Source organism: Protopterus annectens, chromosome 8.part0, assembly GCF_019279795.1.
Source record: "Protopterus annectens isolate FY-2018-M chromosome 8.part0, PAN1.0, whole genome shotgun sequence".
Taxonomy (NCBI): domain Eukaryota; kingdom Metazoa; phylum Chordata; order Ceratodontiformes; family Protopteridae; genus Protopterus; species Protopterus annectens.
Window position 1 is genome coordinate 806,317,321 of NC_056741.1, and position 22,918 is coordinate 806,340,238.

The 22,918-nt window shown below is 38.0% G+C and overlaps 1 protein-coding gene across 1 annotated transcript in view; it reads left to right on the forward strand.

The window, feature by feature from the left end:
- The first annotated feature begins 6,975 nt into the window (after window positions 1-6,975).
- Window positions 6,976-22,918, forward strand: part of LOC122809059 — a 632,045-nt gene continuing 616,102 nt past the window's right edge. Inside the window, exon 1 of the mRNA XM_044080272.1 lies at window positions 6,976-7,038. Coding sequence (XP_043936207.1) covers window positions 7,026-7,038 — 13 coding nt within the window. The 5' untranslated portion in view covers window positions 6,976-7,025. The remainder of the gene's footprint in view (window positions 7,039-22,918) is intronic.

The following is a 22,918-nucleotide window of genomic DNA, read 5'->3' on the forward strand; positions in this document are numbered from 1 at the left end:
TATTGAAAGGAATTTTGTCATAGTGCTACCTAGGGTCTCTGTAGCTTAGGAATCTGACCAATACTTTGGATTGGACAGAATCAATGAAAAAGATATGAAAGTTATGTATAATGCCCACCTTCCCAATTATTTAACATGACATGAAGGACCGCCTGAGAGAAGCTTTTTATTCAGTGGCTCAGATTTTAAAGTCTATTTTTTTATGAGTCAAACAATATCTGATTTATTTGAGGAGAGCAGGGAAATATGGAGAGATAATTTCTTAAAGGTGCTCAAGGCTGGAGCAGTAAAACTACCAGATCTGATCTGATGGTGGCTCAAGGACTCGTGTATAGTATCGGACAGACTGGAATTAAATGATCTATAATTATGGTAAGGACATAACTTTTGTTTTCTCTATATGAATAGGCAGTTGAGAATGATTGCTTTGTGAACTACTTTTGCCCATGATTGAGATGTAACAGAAATGCTTTACTGCTGGCCTGCTTTCTGGCATACTGCATTACCCAAGAAATGGCCATGGAGTGTAATATGAAGATACTCAAGTGACAGATACATAATTATATCTGCATTACAGAATTAAGTGCCGTAATGCATTACATGGGTGTGACTATATCTTCTGACCTTTGATCTTTTGATCTTTTACTCTGATAATGAGACTTGTGATAAAGTCCATGCCAAGACCATACCTAATCCCAGGTGATGCTTTTAGTTTAAATACACTGACCATAATGCCATTTACAAGCCACTAAATAATAACTCCACTTTCACTGCACCCAAGCACCAGTACCGCCACATAAATAGGTCAGAGAAATGAAATGATACAGTCCTTCTGTTCCTGATAGCCAGCACAAAGCACACACTGTGATAGTTATTTTATGGGAAAACCAGTCCAGTGCCAGAAAGACTGAGGCTGATTTTTTTTTGCCTTCCTTGACAGCCATGTGATGCTATAATTAAGGGGTGCTTCTCAAATATAGCTGTGCAAATGTTAACATGTACCATGGACTGTTTCTGATTGTATTATATTTCACCATTTCTGTATGACTGCCCTGCCAAATGTTTTTAAATAAATGGTATTATATGAAAGCTGATTGCATGATAGTCTAAGAGTTTAGAATGGATCAGTTTGAATTCATAATATATGAAATGTGCACACTTGCTGTCAACAGTACCTTTGCTGAAAGCCCTTCAGTGTGAAATCCAAAGCTTGTGCACATATTGTCTATGAATCACAGTACTTTCATACCACAAACAAACACTGAGGAAATACCATCTAGGGGACCACATGCAATGTTTATGAATACAGTGCCTATGTTTATTCCTTGCACATGAATGCCTGGGTTATATTTAGTTGTTCTAACTGTTACGGCTCAGGTTTTCGACTGTTTGTAGAAAAGTCTTGCAGATTTTTTGTTCTAGGAAAAGGAGAAATGTCTACTTTGTGACCTCATTTGACTTTTGTTAGGCCATCTTGTCTTGCTTGGGACAGCAGTACTAATGTTTATCTTGCAAGGTCCCTGGTAATATAAGCAGCTCTTCATGGTTACCTGCTGTACTAGTTTTGGACCAGAAATATCCATGTTTTATGTCACAAAAATCACTGTTTCTTTCTTATTCCAACTAGTTAAAAAAAGTGACCCTCTACATGTACACAGTTAGGGAAATTTGAGGCAACTGATCTTTGTTATCGTTTGTGGACCACTCTTATTCCCCAGTCAGAGTAAGCAGAGGGGATCTTAATGGGGATTGATTAGCCATAATGGTAGTTTCTGGGCTGTAATTTGACAGACGGTGGAAGCTTTTGCTGATTTTTGTAGACATTGAGATCTTGACAGCTTCCATTTCCTCCACCATTCAGGACATTGGATATCAAATGTGACATAGTTTCACCTCAGGTTTGCTCGTCAAGGATGACCCCACTCTAGTTTGAGAATCATGATAACATAGCCCAGAGGTCATCCCACTGGACCACATAAGCCTCTGCAACTTAACATCTTGGTCTAGTGAAGTATACTGCCCCTACCCATGACATTTTGAACAACATACACAAAAGTAAATGGCAGCTTAATGATACCTTTGTTTTCATCATTTCACCGTACAAGTCTAAGGACTGGAAAGACATATGTTTAAATGCACTATAAAATTGCTAGTAAAAGAAAAGGACACAATTAACTGAGTGGGGACATGCAGATGCATGTGAGTATGAACATACTATGAACACAGTGAACTTTTATCAGTTTATAACATCTCTTTATGTAACCCACACACATATATGTATAGGTGTATAAGTATTCTTTTATCAGCCTTACATTTTGTGATTGCTGTGAGAGCTTTTAATTTAACTGTTATTGTATTTAGGTAATACAAAATGACAATAAATGGTCATTAAAAAAGGAAATATGCTGGCTGTGCTTATGTAGCTGCAGTAAACATTACCACCCTGAAATAAGTCATGCCTTTCCTGTTGTTTATAAAATAAAGGGTAGTTATGTTCTTGTATGGGAGAACTGCAAATAGGATAGCACTGGAAACATATTTTTGACAAGCGCCATAATAGACAACAGTCTAAAGTAACAAAAACCTAGAGGTTCTTCTCCGTCCGTGTAGGAGTAATGAGAGTTTTTATTATAGTTCACATGGTTAACATATGAACTAATTTGGTCTGGGAGGAATCTCCAGTATTTTCATGTAGGAGCCCAGTTGACTCTCTCTTCATCTGGTAATTCTGGGAATGGTGAGCTAGCAAAATCCTAAAATGTGTCTACCAAAGATTTTTTTTTTTAGAGACTTTGAAATGTCTGAAATATCTGAATTATGGTAATGCTGGTTTAGGTGGAGTTTGTGTAGCATATCTGTTTAGGTTACGCGAGTAATTAAGAAAGCCAGCATTCTCTGCAGAATGTGTTCTATCCATATTGCTACACCATTCCTGTGTAAAATTTATATGCAGACAAAAGCATTATGAATCAAGTGCGTTGCCTTGAGAGAATCTGGGGGCCTGGAGGTGAAGGTAATGGAATTCAGCCTAATGTTATGAAAGCTTCTGAAAAGACATCTTAATTATATTTGTTTACTTCAGCTTATTAATCAGTTATGCCTATTTTAAGCAGATGTCATTTGAAAAGGAAAAAGACTCCAATACATGGCAAACTGAGACATTCAAACATAATTTTAATATAGATGCATTCTATGATAAGATATATTGCTAGGATGCACACTTCTGCATAATCCCAGTAGAGATTTATATATTAGTATATGAAAACATATAATATATTAACAATTTTTTATACAGAGTTCCCTTTATCGGCAATTTTGAAAGTACTAATTGTGCTGAAAGCACTTCCAGTATTTTCTATGAAAACTGTTACTCACCTTAGATTTTGATTAATGACTTTAGGTTAGTTAACTAGAAAGTAAGTATTCATGTAGCATAGATGATTACTGATCTTTTTTTGGGGAGGAGGTGTAAGAACTGATCTAAAGATTGTGCGTGCTCTGAAGAAGAGAAGAGTGCATTTGTACTAGACTTGTAAACCTTAGTGGGTTTTAAATGATAATGAAGTCCAGCTTTCAATGTCCAATAATTTGGATTGTGCTTGATGGAGTAGCACACTTTCATCTATACAAAACTCCAAGCTTCTTAGAAAGTCAAGTAACTCTCTGCGTAACATATAAAGCTATGTCAAACCCAGAGCTGTTGGACATGCAACACCTAAAGAAATCCCAATCCCTCTGAGCTACACACTCTAGGGACCTAAACCTTGTCACTGCAATAAACAGGACATGCTGGAGGGATAGATTCCTGTCCCAGAGACTTCCTATACTCTGGAACAAGCTACCCATCTATGTCAAGCAAAGTTCTTCATTAGCACTCTTCAAGAAAAATCTTGATGAGTGGATGGGAAATAGGAAATAGGCAATACACTCCGGGGATCACTTCTGTGTCTCTGCTGGACAGTGGCATAGGAAAATAACTTTCTTGGGTGGCTTAAGCTATGGAACATTGCTGGCTAGGCTTACATAGGCCCTTGGGCCGATAGCCTAGTACCTACCTATGAACCTATATAAATATAAATACTTTTAATAAAACAAAAAACAACCGGTAAGCGCTTTCATTCACATAGAACTTCTTCAGACCTGGTTGTATCACAAAAGACACTGCATTTAAATGTTAAAAAGGCACATGACTAATTGACTAACAATGCTTTAATCCTTTCTTGCATAAAACTACTTTAAAGTTTTCTCTTTCATTCATACCTGGATCTGCATCTGTAGTAAGCCTTTCTTGCCAGGCATATTCCTTCCAATTGAAGTCATCTTCTGCATCCCATCTTTTTACTGCATCAACAACTTGGTCAATTATAATAAACCTAAACCCCACTTTAATATTATTATGAACATTTATAACATGTCTTGCTAAGGCATTTGATAAATCTAGTTTGTCCACAGCCCTAAGATGTTCATAAATTCTGTGATGGAAACTACGTGTTGTTCTACCTATATAAAACCCTGACAAGGATTACATAATATTAAATACACAACAAATTTAGATTTACAATTATAGTTGCCCCTTATATTGATAGTATAATTCCTAGCACTTACAGTAACCTTATTACCTGAATAAACAAACTTACAATAATTACAGTCTTCGCACTTTGACATCGCATTATAAATAGAAATAGAATCATATTTCTTAGTTTCAAAAAATCCTTTAAACTTTTCCCTCTTTTAGTAACAAAAATAGGTCTGTCACCTATCAAGTTATTTATCTGTTGGAAATTTTTTAAAAACTTTCAATTATTCATGATAACTTGCTTAATACTGAATAAATCCACTGAATTATCCAACGTGGGACATAAATTGTAATCCAAATTTGACCTATTCTCTTTCATATCACAAGGAATCCCCTTTCCTCTAACCAATAAAGTTTTAGCTATAGCTTCATCTATGACCATTATGGGATAGCCTCTAATCAAAAAAATAGTTTTTAAAATTTCACATTCTTCTAAAAAATAATCATCTTCATCAGTAAGCCTATTTATTCTTTCAAATTGGCTATACACAATATTATTTTTCAAATTTGCACTGTGCATACTACTATACTCCAGATAATTGCTACTCTGGACATCTTTTTTTATATATTTTTACTAAAATCTTATCACTCTTCTTATATACAGTCAGATCCAGGTAATGTATACTCAGTTTATTCCTATTAAAAGAAAACTTCAAATAACTAGAAACAGAATTTAAATATTCACAAAAATTGAGTAGTTCCATTTCAGAACTCACCCACAAAAAACAAATCATCAGTAAAACATTTATAAAAATAAATATTCACAGGAAATCTAGAATTTAAAATATACTCCCTTTCCCAACAAGTCATAAACAGATTAACATAGCTGGGGGCATAGCTGCCCCCATAGCCACACCTTTGCATTGCTTAAAAAATCTATTATCAAAAGTAAAAAAAATATAAAATAATATCACATCCAATAATTCAAACCTGAACAACCTCTCAAAACTTCTGTAACTCTTTCAATTCCCTCATTGTTAGGAATTACACTATATAAAGTACACACATCTGCAGTGCCTAACCATGTATCTTTTCCTACAGAAATGCTTTTTATACTTTTTATAAAATCAAATGAATCTTTAACATATGATTCAGCTGTAATAACTGCTCCTTGTAAGCATCTATCAACAAATATAGCCATGGACTCAGTTTTGCTCCCACCATTAGCCACTATAGGCCTAAAACTTGGCTTATCCAAATTCTTATGAATCTTGGGAAGGCCAAAAAACCTCCCCAATCTAGGCTTCTTAATACAAAAATACTCAGCCAATTCATTATTAATTATTCCTTCAACTACCCATTCTTCAATTAATGAGTCAATAAAATTATAACTCTTGTCAGTTTCAAAACGTACCAAACAAACCACGAACTGAGAAAATATGAAAAAACAGAGCAGCATTAAATACCACGAACTGAAGACATAAATACCAATAATTCAAAGCTGGCACAGATCTACCTAGCGTACAGTTTCTCACACATGTTCACATATTCACTAGTCCAAAAGAAATGCTCACTTATAATTTTTATTATATTTGAATAAATATTTAATTCATATAAACATTTCAAATTGAATATTTAATAAATATAAATTTTATTTTAGTTTAAATTAAAAATTTTTTTAAAAATAATATTATAAAACTAAAAAATATTTTTTAATTAAACAGTTAATTATTAAATGTTAATTTTTCAATGTTAAAGTTAAAAAGATGGTTTTAATTTTAAATTTGTGTATTAAAAATTTGTTTTATTTATAATTGAATAGGATTTGCAGACTGTTGATAATATTTAATATTTAATTTATAATATATAATATAAAAAATGTTTATATATAATTGATGCTAGAAGCAATATTTGTGGGTTCAATTTTAGGCTTTAGTTACTATAAGAATGCTTATTATTGTGCTTTGTTAAATCAGCTTTATGTGCTCTCAAGCTCTTTTTGTTTTTCCCAACTCACTTCACAATAAAAACCAGCATCTGAGAAAATATCAAAAATACTTTTCTTTGATCTATTCCAGACTGAGCAGAGGAAATATACAGTGTCAGTATACTATTTGCATGGTAGCTTTATATTTTGCAGAAGCTGTCAGCTCTTTTATAGGAATATTCTTGGTAAAGAGTCCCACAACATATCTAATAGCTAATGAACAATGCAATTAAATACATAGATAGTCACTGTGTTGCAGTTCTGTCCACACAATGTTTTTAACTGATAACAATGTTTTTAACTGTTAAATTTATAAGTCTTTCATAAAGAGTGTCTGCAATTCTTGCAACCACATAGGAAACTGTGACCATTTTGTTTTCCTGTACAAAGTTGTTCCTCCTTGGTAAGGCTGATCACCCCACCCCAATGAAAGCCAAGAAGTTGCCTGAATTATTATATCTCTGCATTCTGCTATGAGGGGTTGGTTCACCATGCACAGGTGGCAGCCAGTGCCTTCTTGATATGTTCACTGAAGGTAAGGCAGCATCTGAATGTTTCTTCTAATTGTATTTTGTAGGGGATATATCACTAGCTGTACCTCAGATGTCGTGACTTAGAACAGGATGTTTTACTTCATGTGGAAGGATTTTATTATCTACTACTGGAGCTATTGTGTTTTGAGGAGATTGTAAACATTCACAGATGTCTAGGCATTTTATGTAAGAATCAAAGCTTTAATAGTGTGTTGCTTGAATAATAGAATGATCAGTACTTCCAACCAGTGGTGCATTCATGCACTAACAAATACACACACACACACACACACACACACACACACACACACACACACACACACACACACACACACACACACATACATACAAGCCATGGATGCCGTCCAACATACAGATGGCTCAGCTGCCACACACCTGTCTGACATTATTTGGTTCTAAATTTGTTTATGTGACAGCAAAAGGTAAAATTGAAGTAAGTAATGTCATATCAAGTGAAAGAAATGTTGGTACAAGAGTCCAAAGGTTCTGTGTTGAACGGACATGCACTCTTTGGAGTTTATGCTAGCAATTATGCTAGCAACGTCTAGCGCTAATTAAGTATGTTATCTATGGTATGTCCATGTGTGTGTGTGTGTGTGTGTGTGTGTGTGTGTGTGTGTGTGTGTGTGTGTGTGTGTGTGTGTGTGTGTGTGTGCATGCGTGCACGTGTGTTTTCACAGACACCTGTGCTTTCAGATTCATGTGACCTTAGGGAACAAAGCAGTAAGAGCTATAACCATCTTTGAATGTAGGCTCAATTCCTTGATGCTGCATTAACTTTTTTTGTCTTCTGTATTCTGTGTACAAGTACTTAACTAGCTTTACTACAGATGTCTGATGGAAAGGATCAAATCCATACCACTGACAGCAAATTTACAGCAATACAATTGAAGCCAAAATGTGAATTCATTGAAAATGTGCCCAAATAAAAAATGAACTCCAGAAAAACATGTTCAAAATATAAAAATCACAGTTATATTCATCATCAAAGATAAAAACAAATAATTTTGTCTGGAGCCAAAGCTTGATGCTGATGAGCTTCTTGATTGTTATTACTGCATTAGTTATTTCTTTGTCTTCAGACATGGAGCAAAGGGGTGTTGTGAGAAGTTTACATTGCCTTCTGGGTAAACCTTTTGCAGAAGCATAGCCTTGTGGGATGTTATCTTAACCTGGGCTGATGTTTGATTACAGATTGAAATCAAGAGTGATGTAGAGGTACAAATATAGAGATGTAGAGGTAGAGGCAATACAAAAATGAATGTCAGTTGCTACTTTTCAGGAAAAAGAGTTGGAAAGTAACTTGTCAGGCATATTGTGTGTTTGAAAGCATAATTATCCATTAACCAAATATAATCAAATATAGCAAACATTTACTCCATTCTTGTTTAACCTTTAGTTATTACTTGAAATTTTGATCTGTTTCTGAATCTGTGATCTCATTCCATGAAAAAGAAAATGATGCAGATTCAATAAATCCTACACGGGCCACTAAAACCATGTGTGCGTCATTGCTCGACATGTACATGATAGTGCACAGCTTTGTATTCATTAAGCAGTTCTATATGGAGTGTAGAGCTGCACAAACATGGTAAACACTGTGGCATGCTAATTACAGCATAGGTAGTTGAATTGTATGCTAATCAAGCAGTCCAAGATGGAGGAGTTATTCAACAAGCTATAAAGCAACTGTGTAGACTCAGTGCAGGTTTTCCCTGCAAATTCTAAAACCTATTGGAATACAGTGACAGAAACTAAGCTACATGGAAAGAATGTTAGTGGCTAATGTTGGTCTTATTCATATGTATGCGCAGCAGGCCCATGTCTATGCTGCTGCAGCTGATAGTCATGGCCAAGAAAGAAAAGGGTTTTTATACCCCATTTAACTTTTCATAATCTGTATGTGGTGGAAATTATAGAGCACTACAGGATGGATAGAGACACACTACAGGAACTCTGCAAACTCTGTCATCCACAACTGAGAGCAAGGGCAAACTGAGAGGAACCAATACCTGTGGAGACTAAGGTATGTGTAGCACTTAAAGTTTTAGCTATAGAAACCTTCCAGAGACCAACAGGGGACATGCTGGGAGTTTCACAGGCAACAGCATCCAGGATCCTCCATCAGTTTGTGAATACTAGGCTACAACATGCCAGTGACTACATACATTTTCCCCGTACATCTGAGGACAGAGCCAGAGCTATGCAGGACTTCTACCCTATAGCACACTACTCTGAAGTCCTGGGTGCCACAGACTGTACACATGTAGAAATCAAAGCACCACCTGGGGAACAGGAAAGGGTGTAAATAAATAGAAAATGTCACCACTCTGTTAACTTGCAAGGTCACGTGTAATGCTAAGGGAATCATCCTGAATGTGTGTGCTGGCAACCCAGGCAGTTACCACGAGTCACATATCTGACACAGCTGTCAACTGTATGAGATGTTTACTAGGGGGGATATCCCACAGTGTCATTTACTGGAGGATGCAGGTTATGCACTGGAACTGTGGCTAATGATGCTCATTAGCAGTGCACACACACCAACTGAAGAATGCTATAATGAGGCACATGCTCAAACAAGAAATATCATTGAGTGTGTGTTAGGGCTGTTGAAGTTGCAGTTCAGGTGCCTAGATACATCTGGGGGAGCCCTGCAGTACAGTCCCTGTACATGTGCTTAAATATTCACTGTCTGTGCTACACAGCATTATCCACAAAAAAACGCCTTCAGCAAGAATTGCAAGGGGAAGGGCCATACATCCCACCACCACTGGCAAGGGCACCATAGCTGTACCTCTCAACTGTACCGAATTTCTCGTTTTTTACTGGTTTTGAGGTCCAAGTAAGGGGGTGCCATGATTCACAAGTGGCACCCCTTAATTTCAAAATTTCCCAGCTTTTTTTAATCCCCCCTGGATATTTGGACTGCTGTCATTACATGCAGAGGCATACACGATGATGTCAGCTCCGTGAACAGCCTACCAGCCTGTTGGAATTGGCTGAGGGCTCGAGGGGTTCTCTATACTTTGTTTCTGGCCAGCAGCACTAGTAAAAGTAGCAAGCGAGCATTTCCTCAGTCCCCAGCTGCTCCAGGAAAGGAGGACAAGTAATTCAACGCTTTTAGGTAAGGAGGGCAAGCAACACTTTTAGGAGCTGCTGCATTTCAGTTACTGGATTACTGTCATGAGTATTTGAATTACTGGTTGAAGGGCATTGAAATTGTGTGTGAACGGTTTCCTGCCACGAGCATTTGAATTACTGCTGGTTCTTCGTTCTTCTTAGTTGATATTTGACAAGTTGCTGCTGCAGTGTATGTGTGTCTTATTAGTTGTTATTTGAGAATCTGCTGCATTTCAGTTACCGGATTACTGCCACAAGCATGTGAATTACTGGTTCTGATCTTTGACAAGCTGGTGTGTTTAGGAGCTGCTGCATTTCAATTATAATGCAACGATTTTAGGGTACGAAGGACAAGTAACAGTTTTAGGAGTTGCTGCATTGACATTATGTGTGAACGGCTTCCTGTTCTTGCCACGAGCATTTGAATTACTGTTTTTTCTGATATTTGACAAGCTGGTGTGTAATGTGTTTAGGAGTTGCTGCATTTCAATTATAACCCAACACTTTTAGGGTAAGTAGGTCAAGTAACAGTTTTAGGAGCTGCTCCATTAACATTGTGTGTGAATGGTCGGCTTCCTGTGCCACGAGCATTGGAATTACTGATTCTTCATACTTAATATTTGAGAAGCTGCTGCAGTATGTGTGTCTTACTAGTTCTGCATAGAGGTGTGTGTGTGTCTTACTAGTTCTGCATAGAGGGGTGTGTGTGTCTTACTAGTTCTGCATAGAGGGGTGTGCATGTCTTACTAGTTCTGCATAGAGAGGTGGGTGTGTCTTACTAGTTCTGCATAGAGGGGTGTGCATGTCTTACTAGTTCTGCATAGAGGGATATGCGTGTCTTACTAGTTCTGCATAGAGGGATGTGCATGTCTTACTAGTTCTGCATAGAGGGGTGTGTGTGTCTTACTAGTTCTGCATAGAGGGGTGTGCATGTCTTACTAGTTCTGCATAGAGGGGTGTGTGTGTCTTACTAGTTCTGCATAGAGGGGTGTGTGTGTCTTACTAGTTCTGCATAGAGGGGTGTGTGTGTCTTACTAGTTCTGCATAGAGGGGGGTGCGTGTCTTACTAGTTCTGCATAGAGGGGTGTGCGTGTCTTACTAGTTCTGCATAGAGGGGTGTGTGTGTGTGTCTTACTAGTTCTGCATAGAGGGGTGTGCATGTCTTACTAGTTCTGCATAGAGGGATGTGTGTGTCTTACTAGTTCTGCATAGAGGGATGTGTGTGTCTTACTAGTTCTGCATAGAGGGGTGTGCGTTTCCTAGTTCTGCATAGAGGGGTGTGTGTGTGTGTGTGTGTGTGTGTGTGTGTGTGTGTGTGTGTGTGTGTGTGTGTGTGTGTGTGTGTGTGTGTGTGTGTGTGTGTGCTTAGAATGCCCCAGTTAGGTATACCTGGTGATTAGGGTTACCCGGGCTCAAACTCTGTAACCTAGCTACAAGGAGCAAGAGCCTGAGTTATCTTCCCATACCACCACTTCTGATTTCAAGTTGTAGCTCTCAAATGTACAAATTTTCAAAGAATGTCTGGAATGTTTGGCTCATACTTTGGGTCTGTTCCTCTTAAAATTCAGATGATGTAGTGGTGCAGTAGTAGTGTTGTTGCCTCACAGCAAGTGGTTCTCTGGTTTGATTCTTGGCTGAAGTGGCTTCTATGTGGAGTCTGTATGTCCCCCTGTGTTTGTGTGGGTTTCCTCTGGGTGCTCTGCTTTCCTCCCATGATGCAAAGACATGTGTGCTGGAACCTCTGCTGAAAACTGGTTTCTTTCCAAGTTGGAGTTCCCTGGTAAACAAATGTTAAATAAAAATAAAATTTGTGGTTTTCTGGCAAATCATTGAGAACTGAATCCACTAAATAATGATGGCCATTTAAGTTTCAGTCTTCTTATCTTTCAGGAAACACATGGTAAAACAAGGTTTTATTCTAGCAACTTTCTAAGATTATACAAACGTTTAAAATGTGTCCCCAGTTTTGGGCCTTTGTCCCCCCCCACTACATTTTTTGCCTTTTTCCTGATTTCTTGTGCTGCCCAGTTTTCAGGCAGAGAAGTTTAGTGTTGTTTATGCAAAGTCTAATTGCATTGTTAGCACAGCAGGTAGTATGCTTGCTCTTGCTGCAGAAGGCTGTGGGTTCTACTACCACAGTATGTAGATGGATTGCTGATGCTGTACTGTGTTGTACTTTTAAAGGGGGTGGATACTGCAGTCCTGGAAATATCCTCATTTGGCAGAGATACCTAGTAACTATGAACCTGTTATCAGTTTGCCATTCATGCCCTATTAAAATATTACTAACTTATCATTTTTAATGTAACATAGGCAATTTATTCTTCAAGGGCAGCAGGCACTTTACTTGTAGATGAAACAGTGAAATATAAAGTTGTTTGCTAGCAACAACATCTTCATTAGTTACAGATCTCTTTAATATGGAATTATTTAGATGACTTTTACTTCTGCAGAGATTGTGTATATTACTATATTTGCTGATACTGGTGGATTGTAGAGGATTTGAGTAGACTTATGATGGAAATGTTCTGAATTGGGCAGTTTTGTCATTACTGGTTCATGCATTTTGTTTCATTGCTTACTGGAAAAATGTTCAAAACAATTTAAAACCCGCTCTAACAAGAGTGTTGTATTTTAAAAGGAATATAATTTAATACAGTCAGGAAGGTGTATCAAAGAACACACATATGTTTCGTGTGTAAGGGGTCTATGATTTGAAAACAGCCCAAAGGTAATCTTTATCCACTATTGGCCATATGCATTTTCTATGAATGTGGGTTTCAATGCTCTTTCAATAAATGTGAGTTTCAAGGGAAGACCAGTTTTAATCCTAGGTCTATTTTCATTGTGAGACTGTATTGCTTTGCTTATCTGATGTCTATTAGTATTTGTGCTATGAAATGTAAAATAAAAGTTTTAAATGATATCCAAATAATCATTGTAGATGTAAAGCAATATGCACATTACAGTGTTTATGGTAAATGGGGTGAAATAGCCAAGTAACAGAACATGGAATGGCTACAGGGGGACTCTGGAGCCATATTTTGGTTGTCTGTTCTTCAGTTTGTGTTTGAAAGTTGGTAACCCATAATTCCACTGGAGTGGGCAGGGTTACACAATTATGTATGCAAATTTTATGTTAATCGGCGTACAGATTTGTACCTATTTTTCATGGGCCTTTGTCCAGATTTTTGATGTTCCAAGGTTGAGAGGTATGACCACAGCCACATGCAGGTGAGGAGTCGGGGAATTAACAGCTGCTGTGGGTGTAGGCAGACATAGACATGCACAATTGGCCTTGCACTAGTCAAGAGGCAATGGATAGCACACACGCTCACCACCTAAAGAACTAAAACCTTTCCTACATGCATACATACATACATACAGTAACATTGATGTCAGGCAACACTCAGAATCTTTACTTACCCATGTAATGACTAAGTACTGCTAGCATCAGAGTCAGCCCTGAACTAAAACTCTTGCAGCTGTTGGATTTTCAAGGTAAGTGTTGAACCTGGAGTAGAAAAATAAATGTCTAAGAATACAAATGAATGTCATATCCTTGCATACTGTTACCTGGTAATGTAAATAAGTATTAAGTGGGTAATTTTTACAGAATTACATCAAGATTCGACAGCATTGACTTATGTGAATACTTGTGCCCTCTATCAAGTCATAGGGTTTACATCTAAAATGTACAGATTTTCAGTGAATGTCCACATTTTGGCCTCATATGTTTGTAATGGAAAATCACTAAAGAGTGAAGTTAGAAAATAATAGCACAACATTTCAGTTTCAGACTTCATATCCCTCAGAACAAACATAAAAATAGTAAAGGAAAACCTGTTATTCCATTGACTGTCTACATTTGTAAGACCATAATATTTAAAAACTCTCCCCATTGTTGGCCCTTTGTCACATTTTTATTCATGGCTTGGTCCAGCTTTGTTGGTCTAACAGTTTGGCAGGGATGTAGAAATTACAAACACCTGTAAGAAAGCAGTACAATTTGTAAAATGGCATCACAAAAACAGATACACTTAGCACTAAGTTAGGTATGCATCCTGAGCATCAGACAAAAGACTTGTGTATCTCTGAAAACAAAAGATAGAAATCAAAGATATGACACAGTTATCATCATTTGCACAGGGTGTTGTGGGAGGGTGGAGGGGCAGGAAGCCTAGGCTGACACAGAAGGTTGTGAGTGCATGTGGGTAAGTAAGAGAAATAGGCAGACATTTGGATAAAGTATCAAATGGCCAATGCGACAGAATGTGCGTTAACCCTCACAACTGAACCATTTAACTGTTATGTGTGTGTATGTCTGTATGGGCACTCCAGGTGAAATTTGTGTGTGAGTGTCTACAAGAGCACAGCCTGACACTGTGCTAGCTCTACATCCTGATATGGCAGACAGGTGTGGGCCATACATGGTAGAGGTGACAGTTCTATGCTGTAGCCCCCCACCCTGAGAACTGGCTCTGTCAGGAGTTGCACTGGCATGTCCATGCCCACGATCAGATGTTCTGCTGCCAACTGAATGTGACTGTTTGCTGGATGAGCTGTCCTCATGAGTTCATCCAGGACTATTACCCCACGGCCTGCCATATCTGGGTGTGGACACCTCAACCACTGATGGAGCAGTGGAAGTCGTGCCACTATGGGAGCATGATAAGGCACAGCCACGTTGGCTAACATCAGGTCACGTAGATGCCATCCCCCTCCCAGCAGACGTTACATCACAGATACCGCCCATTCCAAAGTGTCCTTCATCCGATCCATTAAATCAGCAACATGGTGGAGGCAGTCATGCATGTCAGCCTGTGCCACATCTACAACCTTAAGTATTTCCTCGGAGGCCGTATTGGAACATACCTGCACCTCGATGACGGCCCTAAACATAAGTCAAGTGGTACAGAAAGACACACCTGGATCAGGTGGAGGATGGACAGCAGTCCTACTCTTAGCAACCTGCACAATCCTCCTGTGTGGCATCTTGCCTACACTTTGGCTGTGGCCAGAGTCAACAGGCACTGAAGCCGCAGTAACCACACTACACTGATCAAGTGTTGCATCCTCCACTTGTCCAAATTTCTCATTGGAATGAATTGTGTAGGCCTGCAGGCCTACTGGCTGTGTCTGATGGAATTACAGAGGATAGCTGAATGTCAACCTCAGAGTTAGATTCAACCTCTGCACCTCCCGACTGTTCCTGTGTTTGGTCACCATCATCATTAGAGTCTGACGATACTCTGACATTAGGTGGAAAGGGTCCTACACTTCCACTGTCAGGATCACCTGTTATAATAAGCAGCAAACACAGGAAAGAAATTAATAGCTACACTACTAAATTTCAATTTATGCTAACAAGCTAACACTGCTCCCCCTATCACTGACTGTACAGCAATACACACAGTCCTGAAACCCACCTCACACATATGGATAAATTAATATTTTTGTGAAATGCTAATGAATACTGAAATAAAAATGTTTGGCTTACCATGCGCAGATGACTCCACAGTTGTTAGGGAGGATGGCTCTGGAAGAAGTTAAGCAAAATGCAAGGACACCATCATCACAGTAACACAGGAGGATACAATTTTGGCCTTTATATGTCCATTTACAATACATTTAACTGAAACTTGGATGACAAGTCCACCCCAAGCCCATGTATAATGAACTAGAATGTGCTGTCAAAAACAAATGTATTAAATCAACTTAAAGTATTGCTTTCAGTATCTTACTGTACAAGAAATATTTAAAAATTGACAAAGGTAGGCCACCTACAAGCTCCTCCTGGGGCATACTTATCCTCCCTGAAACATCAACACCAACACCAATCACAATCTGTTATGCACTTTCCGCAGAGCTCTTTGGATCCCTGACATTGGACAGGAAATCTTCATTTAGTGTCAGTGGTGGCTGTATAGCAGGCCTTCCCGGTAGACAGCTGTCACGGGCCACTACAGCTGCTGTCCTCCAGGTCAATGAAATCATGTCAGTGGCCCTATGATGCACCTAATCATATGTCCTGTTGCATCCCCCAACAATGTTCACATCATTCACAATCTTGTTCTAAATTTGCATTCTTCCAGACATATCCCCAATCCTCTTTCAAGCTGAAAGGCGCCATGTTGCTGAAATGCTTGGATGATTACATCATTTTTGAGATCACTGAAGGGGAGGTTGTGGGGATTGGGATGCTTTGGTGCCATAGTCTTAGGAGACATAAAACACAAAAGAAGGATACTACACATAAATATCACATAAATAAAAGTCCTTCTTAGATATAACACATATTTAGTTTTTCAGTATTACCTACTGGCGAAAAAAGCTTTCATGTTATTCAGATATAAAAAGGGTTATATGGTTCTAACATATCAGAGTCACACAAAAAGGTTTGATCCAAAACAAGAAGTAACAATAGCAAAGCAAACCTCTGTAAAAACAGAGAGGGAACTTGTCTTCACCACCCCCAAAACAACAGGCAAATGTCATTTCTGTACCAAACAATGGAATAAAATATCAATGAATTGTTATAAGTGCTATAATACAAATTGTCTCAAAAACTTGTACACATTTACCACATAACATTCATATTTATGCAAATGGGAGTCACCTCTAGCTGTGGCCAGAACTCCCAAAGAGGTGTCTATGGTCCATCCTAGAAGGCTAATATCCCTGTGTCATTGACAATATAGGACATTTGCATTTCACTGAAATAACAATAGAAAAGTGTAAAGAGAAACAGTTGTAACATTAACCCTTCTGAATAAAGTTAAATAAGGCTGTGCATCTGAGAAAGTAAAATGCCCTGACAAAAATGCCTATGCCATCAGTAAACTTCTAAAAAGTTCATACAGATAAAAGTAGCATCTGCTATTGCATATATTTTTCCTTGTGACAGGTGCGCATATCCAGTATATAACTGAAAAATGCAATCATACCTTATCAAGATCAGTAGTCTTCTGTGCAGATAAATCCAAAGTAATAGCAATCTTTTTCTTCTGTGTTATCCACATAAACAAGTCCCCTTACTTTCAGGTTTTCTAGCTACAAGGATACCTTTTCATAGTGTACATTCAGGCCTGTGAGCAAGATGAAGATGCAAATGATGTGTTATCTCATTAGAATTGCTGAATTCCAAAATCTTGGCTCCATGTAGCAGATGTAAGCATAGTGCAGGCACTCCCTCAGTGTTTGTTGCTAATGTATTGCAACTGTGAATGATTACTGGTAGGGAGAAGGAAAACACAGCAGCAATTCAGACTCTCTTACCTCCAATGGGTGTGTTAGCCAGGTTAGACTTACAAAGTGTAGACATAATTATTTCAAACTTTTAAATGTAAGTAAGTGTCACACATTTCACAGTTTCTCTTCAGTAACATTCAACCTCCCCTCCATTTGTTGAAAACTGTATATTATTGCCATTTAATATTCTCAGACATTTTAATGAGAATGTTACAAAATGCATTACTGCATGCATGCCTCAGATTACTGCTCAGATAAGAGAAAATGAACATCATACAGAGATAAGACAGAGCTGCATTTCTGCAAACAGTAATCATAATTGGTTATGTGATTATTTATTGCACTACATCTGGAATTAATACATGTACACACAACTCGGAAGTGTACAAATGTCATATGTCTTGTTAATGCTGTGGATGATTTTGGAGTTGTTTGTATGCACAATGATTTTCATTCTCTGACGCAAAGCTGTTTCTGTGGCAAAGAGGGATAAACTACCCTTACTGTGTTTTGAAGGTTCATTGGTGTGATAGTTCAAATCCACCCTATGTAAAAATCTTTCATGTGTACTAACATATATTTTTTAGTATTGTTTATTGTATAGATTTCTTTCTTTCTTTTTTAATGCCAGTATTTGTGTGGTGTGTAGCTTACTGCAAACACGGGAAACAGGTAAACACACTAAATGTCATGTAATGTACTTCTCTGATAACCAATATATCAGCTACACCAGTGAAACAGCTGTGTGTGTAGCACATCTGCATTGATCCACACAGCATATAATATCTATGGATCATGGTTCAAGTCACACCTTTGTCTTTTAAAGATGAAATCTTCACACCTTTGTCTTTTAAGAATGAAACCTAAGAAACACCGCTCACAAGACTAAAACAAGTTTACCTTTGCTTGCCTCATTTGTGTGATTTTTACCATCGTGCAAACTTGGACTAATGACCCACAATCAAAGCAGACAGAACATCTGAAGACAGGATGCAGACATTCTCAGTTTCAAAAAGGATACAGTGTTGCATTTTTTGCTTTTTGTTGTGCAAACCCACTAAGTGGCATTGTGTGGCCATTATCAACCTTTCCCAACACCAGCAGGTCTAGAACACCTGCAGAAAGGAAGCAGATAGTAGATAATTTCAAAATGGATACATTCTATCAAGTATGTTGGGCACCATACAAACACATTAAACAGAGGTGTGCAGCGGTTAACACACACAAGTTAATTATGAAAAGAAAAATATACAACTGTTATTTAGCTATTCCTGTGGCAGCAGGTGTAAGTGCAGGGCTGCATTGTAGATGGTCCTGGGTTCTAATGCAGGAAATTCCAAAAATTTTTACTATTATTCCATTTCATGTTATATTAAATATCACATAAAATTTAAACCTAATTGTACATAACAGTAAGTATGTATAGCAGTGGAACTCATATGAATTATATGTATGACTGAAGGTATACTGACTACTATGTTTGTGTAATTATAATTGTGTTATCTGGCCTTGGATGACATTCAGACTTCAATAAGACTCATACTGACATGAATGTATAAACCAGGACCTTGTAAGCTCACAAACATACACGGTTAAGCCCTCAATCTGTCATGCTTATTGATATATAATTCATGAGTATGTCTAAGAAGTGCTTCTTCTGTGGCAAGGATGAAAAATTACCACTGTGGAAGAAAATGTTTTGTCTTTTATGCATAGGTTTGAATCCCACATTGTAAAGATACATTTTATCAGTGTATAAAGCCAAACCAAAAATATGTCAGGTCATGAAATTTATACCCCCAATACATATCTGCAGAGATAAATCACCTAACAGTTCAAGAAGCAAACAACCCACAAACTAATGTCAGATGTCAGATTAACCTTCCAGTTTCCAAAACTGCTTTCCTGTCTGTTTGGAACTGTTGCTTTCCACTTAACATCATCCAAATGCAGTTGGCATCATTGTTCGAGTTTGCGCACTACCAGTAAACACCATAATATGCATTGCCGGGAAATCATTCTTAGCTATTGCTGTTCTCCCTGGTTGGACATGTCTGGTGGTAGAAGGGAAAGTGCCCAATTTAGGGCATAGAGGTGGGATGTTCAGGAGTCCAGAATCTTCAAATGCACTCCTTGTAAAGCTCCCAGTACAAGTCTGAGGCTTGGAATAATCTGGCCAAGGCTGTCTCCAGTGCAACTAGCATTCCACACACAGGACAACAGTGTAGGCATCACCTTTATGACCTGAAAAGGCACAAGAGGGATACACAACCAGTGGATAGATGAGTTCAGGACTGGTAACATCTCACAGGTGTGTAAATATACCGATATGGAGTATTTATAGTACATAGAAATCTGCATGTAGGAAATACTGGTATGCATAATGCTATTCTCTTGTTATCTTCTCTTTATTCCACAGCCAGTGTAGAGATTATGGTGAATAGAGGCACCCATGGTGAGCATCTAGAGAGACTGAAGGAAGCAAGGGATATGGATGCAGCACAATTGAAGTATTATTTTAGCTTTTAAATTGATTTCTTTTCTATACAGTTGTAGCAAAGTAAGCATGCATGTCCTAACTGTAAAAGCAAGCATGCATGCTTCAGTCTGTAGCACAAGCCAACTATAGGAGTCAAGTCTAAGACTGTAGTCAAGTGTTGTGAGTTCAAATACCACAAGTAACAAATATAAAATAGTAAAATTCTTTAAAAGTAGTACATAAATTAATTTCTACACAAGTGGCATAAATACCCTGCTGCTAACTTAATCTGAGTAATTGGACCAAGCATATGTGCAGTATATGTACATTGCAAAGATTACTTTAAGCAATCCTTTATTATAGTTTGCAGTTGTTAAGAAGTATACTTAAGTGTAAAATTTCAGATAAATACTTTATTATTGTGATAATGCATTGTGTCGCACATATGATGGTACTAATTATATCTCTTTCTTTTCTTTCACCCTAACTTGTAGCTCTCTTTTTTTCTTTCTATCTGTTGTCTACCCATTTCCATGTCATCCATCTTTGACAAATCACAAAAAGCTTTATGGCACAGGGAGGTAGGTCAACCCCAGTGGGCTCAGCCTGTCCCCCACTCTACTGGCTCCAACACCAACATCCAGCACATCTGGGACCCAACCTGGCAGTACTGCCTCTGCTGCCCCTGCATTACCTGTGCCCTCAGGTAGCACTACCCCAGCAGCTGGTGCTGTGGTACACACCAGGAGTACTGTCTGAGGTGGAAATTTTATCACCTGCCAAGAAATGCAAGGGTTGGTGTTTATGGTTGTGCACCGCACCGCTGGTGCATGCCTATGCCAGTTGGAGAGGTTGCACTCCCTTATGGTCCATAAGAAAATCCTTCAAGCACTCCAACAGCTACCAGACTAAGGAGCCAGTGATGACAGTCCTGTGGGTGAGGACTAGACTCTCACTGTTCCCATGTTTGATGGGCATGGATATCTGTTGTCCCCAACCTAGCTCCAGTCACGGTGTCCCCAGCCAGTCGTGCCCCTCACCATCCCTGTGTCTTGTCTTGTTTGCATCTGTTTCTTCACCTCCCCTACTTACCTGACCCAGAAATACCTATGTCCCTTACCCAGCATTCCTCTCTTACTGAAGTAAAAAGAAAAAAAATGAGCACCTCTCACCCATACATAGCCCTTCACCTTGCACATGTCTTCTTGACACACTTGATTCTGTCCAATTAGCTGTACAACATGATTGCATTGTTTTCACCTTGTTGAGTTGACAGTCCAAATTTAGCCACTATTTGATACATATTCATTTTACACTGTTGAAGAAGTGGATAGTTATGGTACTTTCCTACCTCCCTCCTGCATATTCCTATATTGCGTTCACTTCGTTCTTCCTCCTGCTTCTACCACTTTCCTATCTATCCCATTTTAACATCTTTAATCTGGTCAAAAAATAGAATCACACACATAAGTCAAAAAAACAATGGAGCCTTTCACTTTTTGGCCTCTGTGTTTGGCATCGTGCACCAATGCCATTTGATGGTGAATGGCTTTTTCTTGGTGCGGTTACCTCCGTGCAATGCCATTTAAACATGCTGTGCTAAGACAGCACACAGTGAATGTTGTATAAAGAATTATTTCACTGGATTATAAATACTTATTTAAAACTATGACATACACCTTTCAACCCTATATCATTTTGGCTGCAAAAAATGTGTCAGTGCATTTATACCTGCTGCTACAGAGTCAGCTAAGCAGTAGGTGTGTTTCATACACTCAATACTCAGACCTGTCATAATTTTAGCAATGAGGCTTGCCACTTAACTAAGTGCAAACAGGGAAAACAGTAGAAATGGGTATCTCGCATGCATGAACACTTTGCCATCAATCTCACAAACCCGCTGTTCGATGGTGCACTATGGAAAATGCACAATAGCATGTATTACCTATATCCATTTAGTCTTTATCCCATGAAAGTACATATAAAAACAGAAACAGAGGGAAGGCACTTTTTAAAGAAAGAACGCATATTTACACTGCAGCAATCTGTTACCTCCACCCATCCAATTCGAATTTGGTATTTCAGTACTTGTTGACAAATATATCAACTGAAGATAAAAATAACCACCAAATACCCGGTACCTGTGTCACAATAAGAATAAATTCCAATCAGCAACAGAAAAACCGACTCGGATAAATCTGAAAGTTCCAGGATAAACTCTTGATTTATTAAAATAGCAAACAACACAAACACTTTTACTTAATAGCTTCTTGAGGTGTATAACATAAATTAAAACTCATACCCTTATATAGTATAAAATAAATCACATGATAAATACCATCCAATCACACTGCATTAACAATAATTAACTAGCTATAAACTCTAAAGGACATTTTGTAAAATACATATCAAGCATTAATACCCCAGAATTTTTTAAAAATGATCTAGTACCACATTTTGTCGAAAACATATAAAGCAATAATACCCCAGAAAATTATTTAAAAATATCTAGTACCCATCAAAGGCATTCATTAAATAAAAACACTCATCTGTAAAGAGGTCTAGATTTCAGCTTGGGTCTTAAAGGGACGTGTTCATTTAGCTATGTCCTGCATCTCCCCTTAGCCTAATGATCCCCTTGGCCTCTAAATCCTCAGTACAATTACGTACATCTCCACTGTTCGGCTGTACAAAAATTCTACCTAGGGCAAGAAATTTAAAAGTATGTGTAGAACCAGTATTGATAACATGCTTGGCTAATGCGTTAGTTTTACTAAGCTTATTAATATGATAGATGTGCTCTTTGATCCTCTCCTTAAACAACCTGTCCGTCTTACCAACATAGAAAATGCTACATTCTTGACAGTATGCTAGGTATACTATATGCTCACTTTCACAGGTAGTGCTTATTCTAAATGTATAAGTCTTAAGTTGGTCAGGATGAAAAAATTCTGAGCTAGTATCTATGTATGAACAATATGAGCACCTGCCACAGGATTTAGTCCCTC